Consider the following 17,907-nt stretch of genomic DNA (forward strand, 5'->3'; position numbering starts at 1 on the left):
TCACAGTATGGTGGTTCTCACGTGTGTTTTTCATGATGTAGGTCTATGGTTCAGTCTCGGTTGGAATCAATATATATATATATTTTCTTTTTTTACATTTTTCTGCGGGGTAAACAATGACGGTGAGTGGTAGGATATAGTCAAGAGGAGGTGAGGTGGAACGGAGAGATGGCTGGGCGGGATGGTAGTGGTTAGTTTGTGGTAGAGCGACATCAGACAGTACTAAAAATTGGAGGGGGGGGGGGGAGGGTATGGCTCTAAAAATTAGACTAAACCATTATAGATTCTTGAGCAGTGAGGCAGGGCCCGGCAATTTTGGCCACTCTGTTATAGATTTGTATGTCTAGAAGTAACCTTGATTATTTGAAAGGGACTTTTATCTATTACTACTACTACTACTAAAAACTCACCGCGGCACCAATCAAGAGTATATTGCTACCGTGATTAGAAAAATAGATAAGAATAGAAAAATAGTTGGAAGACATTTTCTTCCCTAAAGGAATAAAGATATTGGAATACTTTAAAGACAGTTGTTCAAAAATTTTGAATCGGAAAAATATGTCATGTAAAATTATATTCCGTGCTCAGAACTTTTCAATATTGCCATCTACTTGACAGTTCGGACCGAGACTGCAGTAATTAAGTTTTGGTATGGGACCTGTTTACTTGTATCCTTGATGGACAACATTACATTCAACAACGTAATGATTAGGACCTTTGTTTAACAAAGGTCTTAACGATTAGGACCTTTGTTTTCAGGATGATTTTACTTGTCCATTAACCTTAGGGTAAACTACTGCTTTCTGGACCAACTCTTTAATATGTTAAAAAATTAGTAGCGTTAGGTCAATAGAATTTTAAGGTATCAGCTCAAATATCAGTTATTGAGGAAAGTGATTGTTTACCCTAGGATGGAGTTTTTGCTAAATGCTTCCATCTACAAGTTTCCTGGTGAAGATAACCAGCGGGAGCAAAGTTTAGTCAGGTGCTAGTAGCCTCAGACGTCAAAAACACTTCTGAATCGACTGGTGCGGCTTCGTTATACCACTGCTAGATGTCAATGCCCTTATGGCAAGATTTTGCAGATAAATGAATCAGTTTTGTTTGCATTCCGTAAAAATTGGCTCTTCTGGCATATTCCAAAACTTCGCCTCCTTCCCCTAGAAATTCTTCATTGCTTCTTCCCCCTCCCCCTCCCAAAAAAGGAAACATGACTACGGGTGCCCACAAACGCACTTTTAATTTTTAATGATTCGGGACTGGCACGCAGTCTATACATACATTTTCATTTAAGTTGTCAATTTTTTTTTTCCGTCTTTAGTATTCCTTCTCCCTTACGAAAAAACTCTGCGCACAGCCTGAATCGGGGTATTATATTCGACATTTTTTAAGTTCTATTGCTTGGATCCTTTTTATAAAAAACATCTTTTTATGAACCTTCAAAATGAGCGTGATTTCATTAACGACTCGAATGTCGTAGGTAACTCTTTTCCAGCTGAGCCGGTTTTTTTCTGGTTGGGGAAACAGGATAAAATTGTTTGTGGCTAAATCTGGTGGGGTTTGTTTATAAAATAGTTCATTAAATTTTGCCATGGACAGTACACTCATCTGTACATGTGCATTGATTTAAAAGCACATTTTCTAAAGCTTCTTTGTCCTAAGTGGATGTCATACCCAAAATAATTATCGGATCTGGCTGAAATTTGACATTATTTATTGAAGGGATGAAAATCATGACAATTGATTAAAACTTGATGTTCCAGACATAATTTCTGGCATTTATCTGACAAGCCTCGTATTTGAAATCATTATAATAATGTTGTTAAAATTTGAAACCTGGACGGCAATTTCTGTACCTTTTCTTTCTATGCGTCTCCGTAGTATATATTAAATTAACTGTTATTTTGCATAATTTGAACCCTTTCAGTGAATCACGTCGTTAGATAGGAATTTGAGAATATTCCCTTTCTTCTTTGTTTGCAGAAAACTATGGTGTTAGTTTTACGTAAGTGGACTTATTTACTTAGGACTAGTTTTACTTAATATTCTTAATGTTTGGTTCATTAGTTTAGGAGCGTACCGGGTCATAGATTTGTGCCTATTAAATGAGTAAGGTATGGTGTTATTGAAGTGCTGCCTAGACTACCAAAATGCAGGGATCCAATATTAGATATAATCTCTACTTTTAGCAGTATCCATAAAAAGAAACTTGTAAAATATGGAAAAAACTAACAGTTAAAGTAATCGGTGAAACGTCGCCAAGAGTAATTTTGTTACCTATTCTTTCAATCAATTTTCATCACCTATCCTAGTTACTTTGTATCCATTTTTCCAGCAATAAGAGGGTGTAGCGGTTTTTCCGATTTCATAAAAATATCTGCTAAAGACCTCTTGATAATTTATCAAGGAAAGCGGTCTTGTGAAGTGTAACAAGGATGTCTATGGGATAGGTACCAAAATTTTATTTTCTGTTTTCGCTGTTCAAAGATGAAGTATTGGGGGAAATTTAAGGGGTTATAATACCTGGGGAGGTTGCCTAGGACAGGAGGGGGTGTTGAAATAGAACTAAAGTGATTATTAAGATTATTGGCTGATTTAAATGTTTTGAGGTTCTGGCAAAAGAAACCAGGACTTTTCGCTTTTTTTATTGCGTTTTAAGACCCTGAAAAAAAAAATGTTTTCTGCGCTGTTTAAAGAATTTTATTTTTCCTTGTTGAAAAGGTTTGTTTTTCATCTTATTAACCTTTTCAAAGAATCAGTAATTTAGGGCTTGTCATTTGAGCAACTTTTCTTTTTTCTTGAGGAAACGAAGTGTGTAATTTCTTTTAATTAAACTTAGAAAGTTGGAGACATTTAATCATAGGGGGTGAAAGTTCTTGTACCCCATTTCTTAGAATTTTGTATGGCTGTTTTTAGCTAAATGGGGTATGAAAATAGTTCTCAGATATTCGTTCTGTTAAAAAATTCAAAAGGTTATGTAGATGTAGCGTTTCCTTACAGTGTTTAAAAGAATGCGCGCGTGAATAACAGTTGCTTTTTTTTTTACTGAAAACGCAGTTATTTCTTGGAGAAAATTAAAGAAGAAAATTCCATTACCCAAGATTTTAGGCAGTGTTTTAATTCAAATTGGAAGAACTTAAACCTACTTTAGTAAGTAGTTTTATAAATACAGTGTTAAAAAATTTTTTTTTTTTTTTTTAGTCAAGTTCTTAGAATAAAATAAGTCAACGTGAAAAGAGCTGAACATGACCATTAATCTAGTAAAAATCGCTTGTTTAAAAGCTGGCGTAAAATACACACATATCGAACAAAACTACCACTTTTTAACTTGAAAAAACCTCTGTCCTACCCTGGGTTATGCTATTTGGTTTTGCACATCTACGAAGACAAGAATTGGTTTTATTAACTTTATTCTTTTACTGGGTGATCTGTAAAGTCACTGCTCCTTCTCAGTTTTTCAGCAGCCGAGGAACTTCTCAGTCTGAGGTCTAAAATTTGAGTCATGTTCGTTCCGTCTCTCCTCCTTCAGCCCTGGACTATTTCCCCCTTCTGATAGTAAAAATGGTCTATCAGATCACTTTATATTGCTCTCTTCAATTTTTTTTAGCAAAGCTGCTAGTTCTTATTTTATTTAATCATTTTATTGCACTTTTACTTTGAAATGAGAGGCTGTTGGTGAATTGTGTCTTTTCTTGTAGGAGAAATAGCGTTGCTGTTGGACCGACCCCGTGCTGCTACAGTAGTTGCCAGAGGCACATTGAAATGTGTAAAACTTGACAGAGCCAGGTTAGAAGAAATTTATATGTTTTCTTTAGGATTTATGTTTTCTTTAGGACAGACAAATATATATATATATATATATATATATATATATATATATATATATATATATATATATATATATATATATATATATATATATATATATTGTGGGTCTAATAAAATATATATTATACCCATATATATGGGTCTAATAACATTTGGGGATTAATTAAATATGAATAGAACCAAAAAACGTATTTATCGTGATACAATGAATTGAATGCAATAACTATTTGCAAATATTTCAATCAAATAAACAAAGGGATCGTCTTCAATGCACAGTAAGATAAATCAAGGGGTCAAAACCGTTTTCCTCTTGGATGCTCATTCACAATGAGATTTACCAAAATACTGAGATTTTCCAATAGGCAAAGCTCAGAGTTTTAAAAAAAATCTCTGTTGTCCGCTTGCCTACAAATCCATTGGACATTGTCAGATTTGTCAGTCATAAGTCAACCTAAGAATCTTGGTCGTCCCGCTGCGATCTCAGTTGCCCGCTTGCCTACAAGTCCATTGGACATTGTCAGATTTGTCAGTCATAAGTCAACCTAAGAATCTTGGTCGTCCCGCTGCGATCTCAGTTGCCCACTTGCCTGCAAGTCCTGTGAAAATGGTTGGTCATAAATCTTCGAATCATTTTTTGGTCTCAAATTGCCTTCAAATGGTTCACATAACTCTTATGTCTCTACAGATATATCTTGGCTTTACTTTAATTAGCCATGGCTCTCAGGTCTTACATTACTTCCACCAAGTTGATAATTGAAAGCCTTAGCCAAAAACGAGGTTTTAGCTAGTGCCTAACCTATTCATAAAAAGATGTATCTGATTGACTAGTTAGGATAGAATTTATTCACCATATTGTTAACTTCCCATATAATTTTATTCTATGTGGTTTAGGGTCTATAATTGGGTGCTTTTATTAGCCGACCGTCGTTAAATTTAAGGGGTCGAACATATCGGCGTCGGATCTAGCCCGCTTCAGGATTTAACTAAATTGCATTTTGAATCGGTATGGCGTTAGCTAATATCTGGGCGTTAGGAAATCCCGTTGTAAATGAGCCTTAAGTAAATTAATATGCTAATTTTACCCAGTATGCGTGCATTTTGTGATTATTTTTTTTTGGAGTTTTAATGCCATTAAAACAATGTTAATATGTCTTTTCCTATTTTCTTTTTTATTTAGGGAGCATCTTGGGAACCATGGAGCAAACTTCAAACATCATAATAAATTTCGAAATCTATACTTTTAAAAGAAGACCAAATAGATTTAATGTTTCCTAGATCCATGCAATGAACCGAATATTCTGACAGAAGGGAAACTTTGCTCTTTTTCACATCTTTTCTGAAAGCAAGCCAGCTAAAAAAAACGAAGTGTTTAAACGATTACAATATTTAGCTGTCTTGGAATATACTCGCTTTTATACCTGCCCACAGAGGGGGGGGGGTCCCCCTAAATACTTGGTTTTGGAAATCTAATACAGCTGACATACGATCTTTTTTTGTGTCGCAGCTTCGGCAGCATCGGTTTTTATTTCTCCTAGTTGTCCAGTAATGACTAGTGGAAAATATAGTTTTTTTGTTTTTTTTATAGACACGTCGGTTATCTGCAGCCTGCTATAAAGACAAATAGTTATCGAGCTATTAAAAAAATTATCTAAGCTAAAGATAACTTAACAATAAAAAAAATCATGATAATAGGTTTGCTAAAAACTTGAAAAAAGTACATACTAGGCATACGTCTTTTCTCTGGACAGGTTTTGCATTGAAGAACTTTCGTTGATGAAAGATAGAATACTCAATCAGATAATGGCTGAATGTCATGTGACCTTTGTCATGCCTTGTTAGGAAGAGCCATGCTTATGTTCAGGCAGGGGTAGAAAGGGAAAGATTTTCCTCTTCCCCCAAATTTGCACGAATAAACGCGTTTGACAAGTTAAGGAAGGTGTGGAGAAACGCAGCCTAATCCATGGGACTAATATTTAAGCTCTGTAACAGCAACATTTTCTCCGTTCTGATGTACGAGTACAAGTCATGGGCGTTGACTAAGCAGGTTGAAAAGTGAATTCAGGGATTTGAGAATAACTACTGTGGACCCATCCTTGATCAAAAATGAACAGACAAGATCGCCAACGCCTTTATTCGTTAAAAAACGAAACACTCAATTGAGACGTATAAACTTAAAAGCATTAGTTGGCGTTAGTGGGCACACCTAGTGAGAATGACCAAAGGTCACCTACTTCATGATTTTTGTGTTGGGTCCCTCCGGGAATCAGCGTACGTGGACGGCAGACAGTGACTCTTGGACGTTATCTAAAAAAGAATACTGAACATTTGAGGTCATACCTAGAAGATCATAGTCCCGAAAATCTGGTAAAGTCGTTGTGCGAAGCTGCACTGTTGCCGCCTTATATACCAGCTGGCGTGGTGAGGTGTAAATCTAAGTCCCCCAAAATTGGCTAAAAAGAACCTCTTGAAAATTTGGGAACATCCTGCGTGGAAAAAAACCTTCTGACCTTTGTAAGAGCTAGACCCTCTGCAGCATGGATGTGGTGTAAGAAGTATCTTTGGTGAAATGTAGATGGAAGAAATTCAAGACATTTTGCGCAAATTTGTACTTTTAGTTTAAATTGTTGTTGTCCTCCTAAAATAAGGGCGGAAAATGATGAAATTATTTCAAGATTTGAAATCTCCTCCCCATTTTCATGTAACTCTACCTTGAAACAATGCACTCGTCTACTTGTGTACTGTATTGCTGGACTAAATTTGTTTGCTCTCCCTTGCAGTTAATCCAAACTGATGAATAAAAGGGCCTTGATCTCCAGTAGTGTTCATTTGAGGGATGGAAAAATGTTGCATTGATCTAATTATTGATTGAATAATATTTTTCTAAGATTGAGATCAAATAACTGTTGTATATGCTCAAATGAATCCAAATTATTCAGCTATGCATAGTATTTTTACAGTTTTTATCCAAGTTAAAGTTTAAAAAACTGTCTTGCAAACAACTTAAATGTCTATTTTACCACTCCCCCCCCCCCCATTCCAGTAAAATGACACTACTATTTTCAAGGTAGACCCTATGATTTTAGGCACAAAGATACTATATAAATATCTTGTTCTAAAAATAGAATGAGTCATAGAAAATTAGTTGTGAGGTTGCAAGATGTCCTATTTTAGTCTTATTTTACTCATTCGGTTTGTGGCGTTCCCTTGGAAACAAAGAATGTTTCAGGGAACGCTTTATTTTATTTATTTTTGCACTGAGATTTCATCTCTTACTCGTGTTGAATGAAGGATTCCTTTCCCTTGTTCTGACGAGAAGGTCCTAGCGTGTTATCTCTTGTTATATATCAACGAAAAAGATCTAAGACTTCTCTCTTTGGAGTGGTATTGGAAGATTTAACCTTTCTTTGTCTGCTTTTCTCATATATATATATCATATGGTCCCTTCAGAGACCAGTTTCATCTAGTCTGTAGAACGAACAGCAAAGGAAATTATAAAAGGGTTTTAATTGTATAGGGTTTTAAGTGTACAGGATTTAATGGCGTGGGTGTAACTGTATGAGGATGAAGGACGTGTTTACGTAGTTTTGCAATAAACTTAGTCACATTAACTTCTAAAAATGGCTAACGCTCGACACCCAAATTTAGTCCCCTCGTTCTCTCCTCAGAGACCCCCGCCCCTCAAGCCTATGACTTTTTAGCAGAAATATAAGCGTTTTACATCTTATTTCAACTGGAGTCGTGCTGATATTTTCAATCCTTGTGACTGGAAGATCCAAAGTGTGTCTTTAGTCTCTCTAACAACCACCACCATACTTCCCAGCTTTTGGTAAAAATGGTAGGCGTATTGTACATTGAATCAAATGGAATCGTACAAGGTTTTCGACCAGTACTATTGGAGGCTGAAAGCTGGCGCAAGGATTAGTTTCCCTATAAAAAGTAGGTTAGACAAAACATGACTAGAAACTAAAATCTACTAACGTTGTATTGTAACAGAACTAGCAAGCTTTTCAAAAGTTCAGGGGAATTTTCTTTTCTTTAAGTGGTTTCGGATACAACCTCTTTTTTTTAATTTTCAGTAAATAAAAAATATCTACAAACTATAACATTTATTAAAACAGGTCTTAACCAGGAAACAAAAAAGTACACAGATTGCTAGAAGCCTCTGAGAAAAAACATTATTCAGAATTGGAGCAACTGTGGGAGGGGTGATCCTCCTCCCTTCCCACCTGTTGGATATGAAAGAATACTGTCCTAAGCATTTGAATCTAGGAGAGGGGGGGGCGACTTTTTTTGTAAAAAAAAAAAAAAATGTATATTCGTATGTAATTTTTCATGATCTGTACAAGAAAATGGAAAAGGAACAATTTATGACTGTGAACATGTAAAGCTGGAATGTCGGCTGGTCATATTTCTGGTGATTTTTATTATTATTGCTATTATAAAGTACTTTTGAGGGTTTGACAATCCACACATTCGCGAGGAAGCAAACTTCGACCCCCCCCCTCCCTCCTCTAGCAACCCCGGTGCTCCGTGGTTGCATTTGGGAAAATGCAAAATATTTGTTGGATGCGTTTGGGGAAAATACGACGTGGGGGGGGGGGGGGGTTAGCTCTTAAAAGGGACACTAGAACATCTGATTATTAATTCAATGAGCCTCCTCTGACGTTGATGCGACCGCTCTTTCTATAAAAAACCTTATTCGCCCCCAGGACATAACTGAAAATCCTTGCCCTGACGGCTTTGGGGGAGGGGTTGACATCCTCAAAGACATAATTTCCGGGCTTTTCAACTACGCTAAACAAATGGCTATCTCAAAATTTTGATTGGATGTGTTGGGTGAAATAATGGGCTGGGGGGGCGCTGGTTGCCCTACAATCACTTTCGACTTTTAAAAAGGCAGTAGCCCTTTCCATTTCCAATCGGATGAGCCCTTTTCGAAGTTTCTATCACAACTCCTTCAATGCGAAGTGCCCTGGTCCAAAAAAAATAATAATAATAAAATATGCCCACATCGCTCTTTACTCAAACAGCGTAATCGTATAAATATAATATCTTGTTTGAATGAGTGTGGGTGGTCTTCTATTAAAGTGCGTCTACACTTGGCGTTTTCTGGAAAACTGGGCAGGAAGTCAGGAAAATGGGTACGGTAGACCACTACTACCCCCCTATTCTTCTGTTTCTGGATGCAAAAAGGAAAGGCGCCAATAAATGGGCCAGCCTGCCAGAAAACCGAAGGCTGCGATATATTCCCCCGTTTCCTCCTAGCTTTGTAGAACCAACAGAATTTAAAGCTTAAAATAAATAAATAATACACTGCTAAGAACATTCTATCTCCTCTTCTTGTATTGGCCCTTGTCGTATCTTCATGCCTCTCAGTCTATTTCTTAGGAAATATAATAATTGCCGGCCGAATATTTGACTTATTGTATTATATGGCGATAAAACCAATTGCAGGGCTCGGAATTACTCCCTAAGTCCCTTTTTATGCAGTAAGTCCCTTAACTCCCCCAAAAGTCCCTAAAATTCCCTATTTGGGAGCATTTTATATTTTAAAAATGAAGCATGATATATTTGAAGGACCCGCTTTAGATAATATAGCTTCTCCACAAATGTGGTTGTACTGGTCACTGGGTTACATTGTTGCAGTTCAGAAAGAAGCAACAAAACGGTGGGAACTATGTCTGTGGCCTAAGTGTCTATTAACTGTTGTAAACGTTGGCAGGTAATGACAGCACAAAATTAGGCTATATGGTGGGTGGGATAGATGGGTCATATTGTCGTACCGTTCAAGGATAGAGAGTGACATTGGCCTGTGGTTGGGATGGACTGGTCGTATCATGGTAACGTTCAAGGATAGATAGTTTCCTGTAGCTTCATCAAATGAACCATTTCAGCATGAATTTGTTTGAATTGACTTATATTCCAATGGTACAAATTAAATATTCTTGCCCTCTAAATGTTAGTGTATAAACTAATAGCAGGTTGAGTAAGAAGAGGAGAGCACCATGAATGGAATATTCAGATAACAAAAATCATGTACTCAGTGTTTTCTCTGAGTACATGATTTCTTGTACTCAGTGATTCTCTTTTTATTTAGGACAGACAATGTGCAAATGCAAATGTTGTTGCTCCAGGTTAACTAAAGGAGACAAGAGTGGCAGAAAGATAACCAATTGGTGTAGGATTGGTGATGATGAGTTTTCTTTTTACTGCAAAATACGCAAGAAAAATCTTGGCTGTTGTAAAGCCTTCTACACCTTGAATCAGCATGTTTTGTTGGACAAGCACAAGAAACAGGTTGCAATCCATCTTAATCCGTTACAGTTACAATCTGTTGTGTATATTTTTTTTTGGTTTATTCAGGTATAGTAAGTCGGACGAATGCCATCATCAGTGATTGCATTCAAGGCTGTTGTCACATTTTCAAGCGACTGGTGCTGGTTAAGAGGCCTCTTCACATATTTTAATCTTTTCTTCTGAAGGGAAGAAACTAAAGCAACCAGTCGAACACAGTCGCACAAATCGGTGGAAAGATCATTTACCTAATATGATAAGAAAAATATATATAATTTGAAATGTAGTAAAACTTATAACGCTAGAAACACATATTTGCATGTAACAAGTGGGTCCTATTGTTTGCTGAGCAATTGACCAGTGGCCGGCATTCTTGAAGTATTTGTCCCATTACGTCCCATCAAAGAAACATTTGAAGAATCGTCAACGTCAACAAAGTACCTCAAGATTGCTAGCTACCTAAAAAGGAAATATATGCTTGCAGAACTCGAATTTATGCATTCATTGTCTGAGCTTTTTATGAAATTCGCAGAGGCGTTTCAGAAGAATGAACCCCTTTATCACGCTCTTCACACTGATCTGAAAAACTTACTTCTCACTGTTTTAGCGAGACATCTGAAACCTGACATTTTCAGGTCTGCTGATGAAATGTTTACCTTGAAATGTTTGCTTGAACTTGGACAACTATTCGAAGGACACTATTGTAGGTGAGCAGGTTGAGCTTGTGTTAGATGCTCAGAAACTCCCCTTGGGGGAAAAACAAGGGTTCCGTCAAAGGATATGAAGGCATTTAAGGGCAGCTGCTAAACACTTTATCAAAAAATGCCCCATCTCTTCTAATAGCCTTCTAGAAACGCTTAGGTGCCTGGATCCCACGGAAACAAAAAGAGCTAGAAATCTTCAGATATAGTTTTGCAGCATCTAGAGACCCCAATAGGAGTAAGTGTTGATGATGTTAGAAGTGAGTGGATATTGCTACAAGCCGAGAATGCAGTAGAACCAACGCCATCAAGCGTCGACCATTACTGGCATCAAATCTTCTCTATGACGGGTGCTGTTGGTGGGCGAAAATATACGCTTTTGTCGAAGCTTGTAAAAGCTGCGTTGACATTATCGCATGGCAGGGCTTACGTAGAGAGGAGTTTTTCGGTCTCGGGAAGACTTCTTCTGTTAGGTAGAGCCTCCATGTCAGAAAGAGTCCTGAATGCGAAGCTGTGTGTGATTGACGAAATCAACGCAGATGGAGGCAAACCCGGAAGTTTTCCTATTCCCGTTGGCTAGGTTGACTTGTTCAAAATACTAAGACTATGTGGAGAGCAAGGCAGAAGAACAAGCTTCTGAATGAAGCGTTCAAGACCAAAAGAAAGAAAGGGAGCTGAACCTAGTTGATATCTTTAGCAAAAAAAGCTAGATAGACTTGAGGAATCATTGCAACAAAAGGGGACCTCTGAAAAACAAAACATACGATTGTTGATGCCCTCTTGAAAGAGACCACTGATCGCTTACAGAGAGCAGTAGCTTTAAAGGATTCTGTTGACATCGCCTTGGCCAATTCCCTACTAGAGAGTGTCATGAAAACACGAGAAGACAAAAAAAAGAAACAGATAAAAAAAGAGCGGGCTGAAAAGGAGATAGAAAACAGGAAGTCATAACTGATAAGCAGGTTGACTAATGTCTCAAAGAAGTTGAAGAAGTGAATGAGTTAGCTTGCAAGCTGAAGCCTTATAGATCTATTTACCTGTTTCTAGTCTTGAAGTTGTTTTTCTTTTTTCGTTTTACATAAACATAACTGAAAGTTTTGTTCGGCCTTGCCGACAAAAATGCTGCTGATTAACGCTTTGTTTCTACACCATAGAATAAAAACTGTAGTCATCTACCCCTCAACCAAGTATTTATGTAGCAATCACTTGGAGATAGACAGAATCAAATTGTTGTTACAATTAAGTACATCGGAAACAAACAATGGCTGCTATACTTTAAGGCATTTAATATAGCCTTTGGTTGGATACGCTTCGTTTTTTGATATGACAACAAAGATGGGAGATATGAAAAAGACCAGATCTACCAGAGGTGCCCTAAAGGTATTATTAAGTGGTATGCGTATTTTGAATCCTTGCTAATTCTAACAATGTATCAGGAATTGTTTCAGCTCCACACTAAACAAATTGATTACCATTTCACTAATGGGTTTTATGCTTTAAGGTAATATTATTTCTAAATTTCCCAAAATGTTGAAAATATGGCTAGCAGTTGGTAATTGTGGTTTTCTTTCTCAGGTTCGAGCGTGTTCTGGGTCCTTGCAGTGAAATCTTGAAGAGAAACATTCAGCTTTACAACAGTTTTGTGTCTTTATCCGTTTGAACTTCAGTTCAGTTGGAATGAAGAAGATGTCAGTTACAGGTTTATTCGTAGAATCTAATTTATATCAGAAAAATTATTGGGCAACAATAAATCGATTTAGTGATTTAGGAAAGAAACTGTTAGGCTTCTTCTAGAACAGTGGTTCTCAAACTGTGGCACGCGTACCCCTTGGGGGCACGGAAAAATTCTTAGGGGATACGCGACTGGCCAACAAAAAATAAAACAACCCTTTAACTCTAGACTGGCAATTTTATTTAAAATTTAGCTTTAGTTTGGTGCCGTACTAAGTGTCGTACAGTGAGTGCCAACGTAACTGAGAAGGGGTACCTAAAATGTTTTGTGGGTAAAAAGGAGTGCAGTATTTAAATAAATTTGAGAACCACTTTTCTAGACTATTCGTTTCTGTATCTCCGTGTTCTCTTACTAGAGCTGAATATTGTTTAAACAAGGTAATAATTTCCGTGATTTGATGAAGTTCCGAATCGGGTTCGAGCTATGTAGATCAAACGGAGAGAAAGAAAGTGCAAGCCTTCTTTATCTGATTCAGAAAAATATTTCTGAATCAGATAGAAAATTAAAATTAAAAAAGGAGAAAATTAAAAAAGGATCTGTTTATCATTTTATTTCAATATACCATCATCTGATTGGAGAAACAAAACGAAGAAAACAAAGGTTTGAAATTTTTTGATGCTTTGCTATCGAAATTTGCTTTAAAACAAAATATTGAGTATTTGAAGGCCAAAATATTTTTTTTGTATTAATCTCTATTTTTAAAATTAATCAAGTTTAAGAGTCAAACAAGTACTCGGTGTTAAAAACAAAAAAGAAACTTAGACTGAAGTAATTTTGCTTCTACCCGACTTGTTTGTTATCCTCGGGTTGGGCTCAAGTGAGACTCATAAGCTAGCAGAAGTTGTCATTTTTACAAGTCATCAAAGAATTGGTTCCTGACTCCTAAGTCAGGAGCCGTCAAACGGTTCGTCGTTCTTAATGTAAAGGATTACTCATCCAGATTTATACCCAGTTGAAAGTTTGCCTTGTTCCCTTTCTTTGTTGCACAATGTGTCTACTTTAGCCCAAAATTAGGATTGGGAATAGCTTGGATCAAAATTTCCAGAATTGTTCATGGGAAGTGGTGGAAGGAACTTGGCTCAACAAATACTAATTACGATAATTTAAAAAGCGCTTTTTTGTCGCAATCTATTTTTCTTCCTTTTTAAGCTCTGGCCTAGGCTTTGTTTTAACTTTGTTAGAGGTATCACTAATCATTACTTTTTTAAGTTTGATTGGTTTATAGTTTTCTTGATCATGCAGTTATTTTGGTCAAATTTTTAAAGATTATTTATGTAAATTAGTTTGTCAGATTTTAGTGTTCGAATTGCAGACTAGCTTTTGTCTCAGGGACTGATCTTGTGTGTCGGATAAGTATCATCTGTTATAGAACTTGTCCTAAAGAGCTCTATGAAATTAAAAAGAATTGGTTAGGAAAACTTCCCATGTAACCCCATCCCGCCAGAAAAAGGCCTGTGTGCACCTAATTATGTTTTTTTTGTGATTGGGGGGGGGGGCTTTTTTGTTTTTGTTTTTTTTTAGATGGGAGTGGATAACGAAAAGTCCTTCTAAAAGCCATTTTAATATTTCTTAGTAATTTTATTTTTTGTAGTTTAACAGGTTTGGAAAAGAAAATTACACGATAAATTGCGTTTATTGCTTTAAATAAACTGACATCTCCTTTCAGTTAAATCTGAATCTAACATGAATATTTGCGTAATCTCGTTCTACTTTTTTTTCTTTCTATCATACGAACAATAAAACAAAAAAAAGAAAGTTATTTCTGCCAAAGATTTGCTACTTGCTATGTATTTTTAAGTTTCATTTCTATTGTTGTCGTAGATTGTTGGTGACGGTACAAAGTTTTGCCTTGTGCTTCGTAAAGTTACACTATGTCGCTTGTTTCCTTTTTCTTTTTGTGCCAGTCTTTATAATATACAATTTTAAAAAGTCAGGTCTTGATTGCTTATATTTATACAGAGAAGTAGGTCATTGTGTGTGTGGTAGTATAAATCCAATGTCCCCCCCCCCTCCTATGCAGTATAAACCGGATATCTTCAACCTTTCACATTCTATAGCAGGGGTGGGCAACCCGCGGGCCGCATGCGGCCCGCCTTAAACATTTTTTCGGCCCGCGAGATTCATCACACTTTTATATTCTGTGCCCTCATGATGGTCGCACATCTTGGAACATCACAGATTCGATGTTTCACTCTTAACAATGTTGTTTATCGACGTACATAACCCAAGTATTATTATATTATGTTGTATAGCCCAAGTATTGTCGACGTATCATGTTATGCAAGTAGTTATAAAAACAATGAATTACATTCGATCACATGCACTTGCGCTTCGACAATTTAAGGATTTTCTGAAAGAATTAGGTTCTGAATACGGCGATGTTGCATACTTCAGTCGAGTCAGATGGTTAAGTAGTGGAAGATATTGACAGCAATTTTATCAGTTACGAGAAGAACTTGATTTGTTTATGAATGACAAACAAAGGTGTGTGCCAGAATTAAGAAATGATGAGTGGTTATTGGATTCATGCTTTTTAGTGGATATTGTCAACAAAATCAATGAAATAAATATATCATTGCAAGGAAAAAGATAACCTCATATTTGATACATTTAATTGCATCAGAGCATTTCAGAAGAAATTGTTGTTATTTGAATCAAAATTGAAAATTAATAATGCTCACCACTTTCCAATGTTGAAAGAATTTAAAAAATGCAAATTTAACAATTGTATCAAATATGCGAAAGAAATTAGAAAAATTACAGATGCTTTTGAAAGCCGATTCAATAATTTAAGAGTTGGAAAAAAAAAAACACCAAAGTTTATGAAATATATTCATCTCCTTTTCATATTGAAATTGAGTCTGTCCAAGAATATCTCCAAATGGGTCTGATTGACATACAGTGCGATAATGAATTAAAACGCATGTTTGAAAATTCAGAATCAAAAAAAGATTTTTTTAAACATTTACGTCAAAAAAGAAAAATTATCCAGTTTAAGAAATTTGGCAAAAAAAGTTGTTAGCGCTTTTGGTTCAAGTTACACCTGCGAATGTTTTTTTTTTTCGAAAATGAAATTGACCAAACACAAAACAGCTCAAACATAACGGACACTAACCTTCAACACCAATTACAATGTGCAAATACCCAAATTGAGATCGACTTGAAAAAGCTAAGTTGAAAAGTGGAGAAACAAATATCGCACTAATGAAATAAATATTTTTTTTTTTATTTGTTTTTTTTTAATTTTATTTTTTTCATTTCGTTTTTTTTTTTTTTTTTTAGTATTATATTTTTTTACTATGTGCATTTAGTATCATTATTATTATATTATTTATCTTTATATGTAAAAATAGTAGTAAAAATAATTAATAAAAATTCATTATTTTTCAATTTGTCACTCCAAAAAATATCTATAATAGATTTAAATCTAATATGGGATATATAATTTTATATAGGGCCCGCGGAGTTATGATGCGATTCCAAAGTGGCCCACTAGATAATTTGGGTTGACCAAACCCTGTTCTAGAGCATAATCTGAAATACCAAATGCAGGATGTGTACCATATATATATATATATATATAGGTAGTGAACATGTGTGTGCAAGTGTGGGATGGGGGGGGGCGCTTGAGCCAAGTCCACCCCATTGAAGTGACAATACAAGTCGTCTATTTTGGGGGCGTTCAGAATCTTCCGCTCTGAAATTATCTCCTGCGTAGGTGACTGTTGGATACCACCAAGTTTTGCTTCATCCCAGAGCTTCCGGGTGGCTGCAAAGAGTATGCGAACTAGCCTGAAGTTTGAACTGGTGATTTGAATACTGAAATCAACAAATCTATCAATCGTTTGGATCAAATTAGTTTGAATTCCAGGCGAAGATCCTGGTTACCGGAGAAACAGACCTGTAGGAAGTCCAGTGGTGCAAGGATTGTTGTAAAGCTGACGACTCGTTTAGGCTCTAAAGAGGTTTCAGCACTTTAGCTTTCCGCCACTAAAGTGGGAAACTCACCAAGTAGTTACGTACCAGAACAAGGTGACAACAACGTCCCACGGGCTCAATTTAGCTTCCGCGCGGAACTCATGGCTGGATGTGACCAGCGTATTTGGTCCGAAAAGGTAAACTAGTTTAGATTAAAAAAAAAAAAAAAACTTGCAACTCTGAACTCTTTTTGGTTGAATTTGCGTACACTAAAGGGTTTCTCTGTTGTCCAATTGTTTGCTAACAACGTTAGCTAACAGGCATTTGTTTGGACGGAGGAAACAGAATTGTTAGCTGACAGAAATATTTCGCTTTAAATTCTCTAACAAGTATTTGATTTGTTAAAGATATTCTCTAACAATGTTAGCTAAAAGTTTTTAATTGGACGGCGGCAAAACCCCTCTAGTTTCTGACTCAAGTTCGAACTCAATGCCAAAATTCTGGTTGAGGACATACTCCTGATTTATTTTATTGAATGAATGAATAAGTGAAATGATATGGAATTTGGCTCGGAAACATTCAAATGGTCGAATGTAAGCACATTGGACCAAGGGGGATTCAGTAATACCAGGATTTTATCATTCTGGTTGAGCCTCTTAGCTTGTGACTGTTTTTCCTGGCAGCTTCCCGCGAGATCGATGCTTCACTGCTATTCTATTTTGACATGTTTATAATGCACAGGATATTCAAGATTTTCTCATGGACTTGTATTTTGATAAAGATACTGCAAAAACATTATGAGAGGTTACATGTAATTTGTAAAATGGATCTATTTGGCTTGTGAAAAGCTGAAATACACTCTTGAAAAATAATAATAGCAAATTCAGACAATCAGGTAAAAGGGTCACTCGGCTTGTGAAAACAGTGTTGTACAGACTACGGATAGTGACATTCATGCAAAGGTATTCCCCACTGCCGCTATGCGTTATAATAACTATTCTAAAATTATTTTGACCATCATTTGACTGCATCATATTAATTTTTTTTTAATTTTACTTTGACGTTTTCTTCAGGAAAAAATGGAACTAGTCAAATGAATGTACAAACTGGACTGAAAAATAAAGCTAGCCCTTTTTCGTGCCAAAAAAAAATACAATTGTTTTCCAGGCCAAGCAGCTATTTTAATGAGTTATAAAACGATTTTTTCAAGAGTGTCTGAATTTACCACAAGAAACGAAGTCCTAAGGAAGGTCCCAAAAAATACATGAAAAAAAATCAACAGTATTTTACTTTTCAAATTTACACATGATCAGCAATCGTATCTTGAGCATTTACAAGACTACAATGAACGAGATGAAAATTTCAAGGATTTCAAAGCTGTGGGCTCTTTTTTTTACTAGTGTCTCCTTTCTATTCGCCGTTCGTCGCCTTAAA

At 36.1% G+C, this 17,907-nt stretch overlaps 1 protein-coding gene across 3 annotated transcripts in view; it reads left to right on the forward strand.

The window, feature by feature from the left end:
- Pka-R1 (protein kinase, cAMP-dependent, regulatory subunit type 1) overlaps positions 1–14,493 on the forward strand; it is a 185,577-nt gene extending 171,084 nt beyond the window's left edge. For 2 of the 3 annotated variants that reach the window (XM_089103733.1, XM_089103734.1), the window contains exons 6-7: positions 3,699–3,786; positions 12,399–14,491. In XM_089103733.1, coding sequence (XP_088959859.1) covers positions 3,699–3,786; positions 12,399–12,483 — 173 coding nt within the window. In that variant the 3' untranslated portion in view covers positions 12,484–14,491. Of the gene's footprint in view, positions 1–3,698; positions 3,787–12,398 lie in introns of all 3 variants that reach the window. The other variant, XM_089103735.1, reaches the window with a different exon arrangement.
- Positions 14,494–17,907: the final 3,414 nt, after the last annotated feature.

This window comes from Artemia sp. Qi Xiang Cuo, chromosome 17 (genome assembly GCF_049724085.1).
Source record: "Artemia sp. Qi Xiang Cuo chromosome 17, ASM4972408v1, whole genome shotgun sequence".
NCBI lineage: Eukaryota > Metazoa > Arthropoda > Branchiopoda > Anostraca > Artemiidae > Artemia > Artemia sp. Qi Xiang Cuo.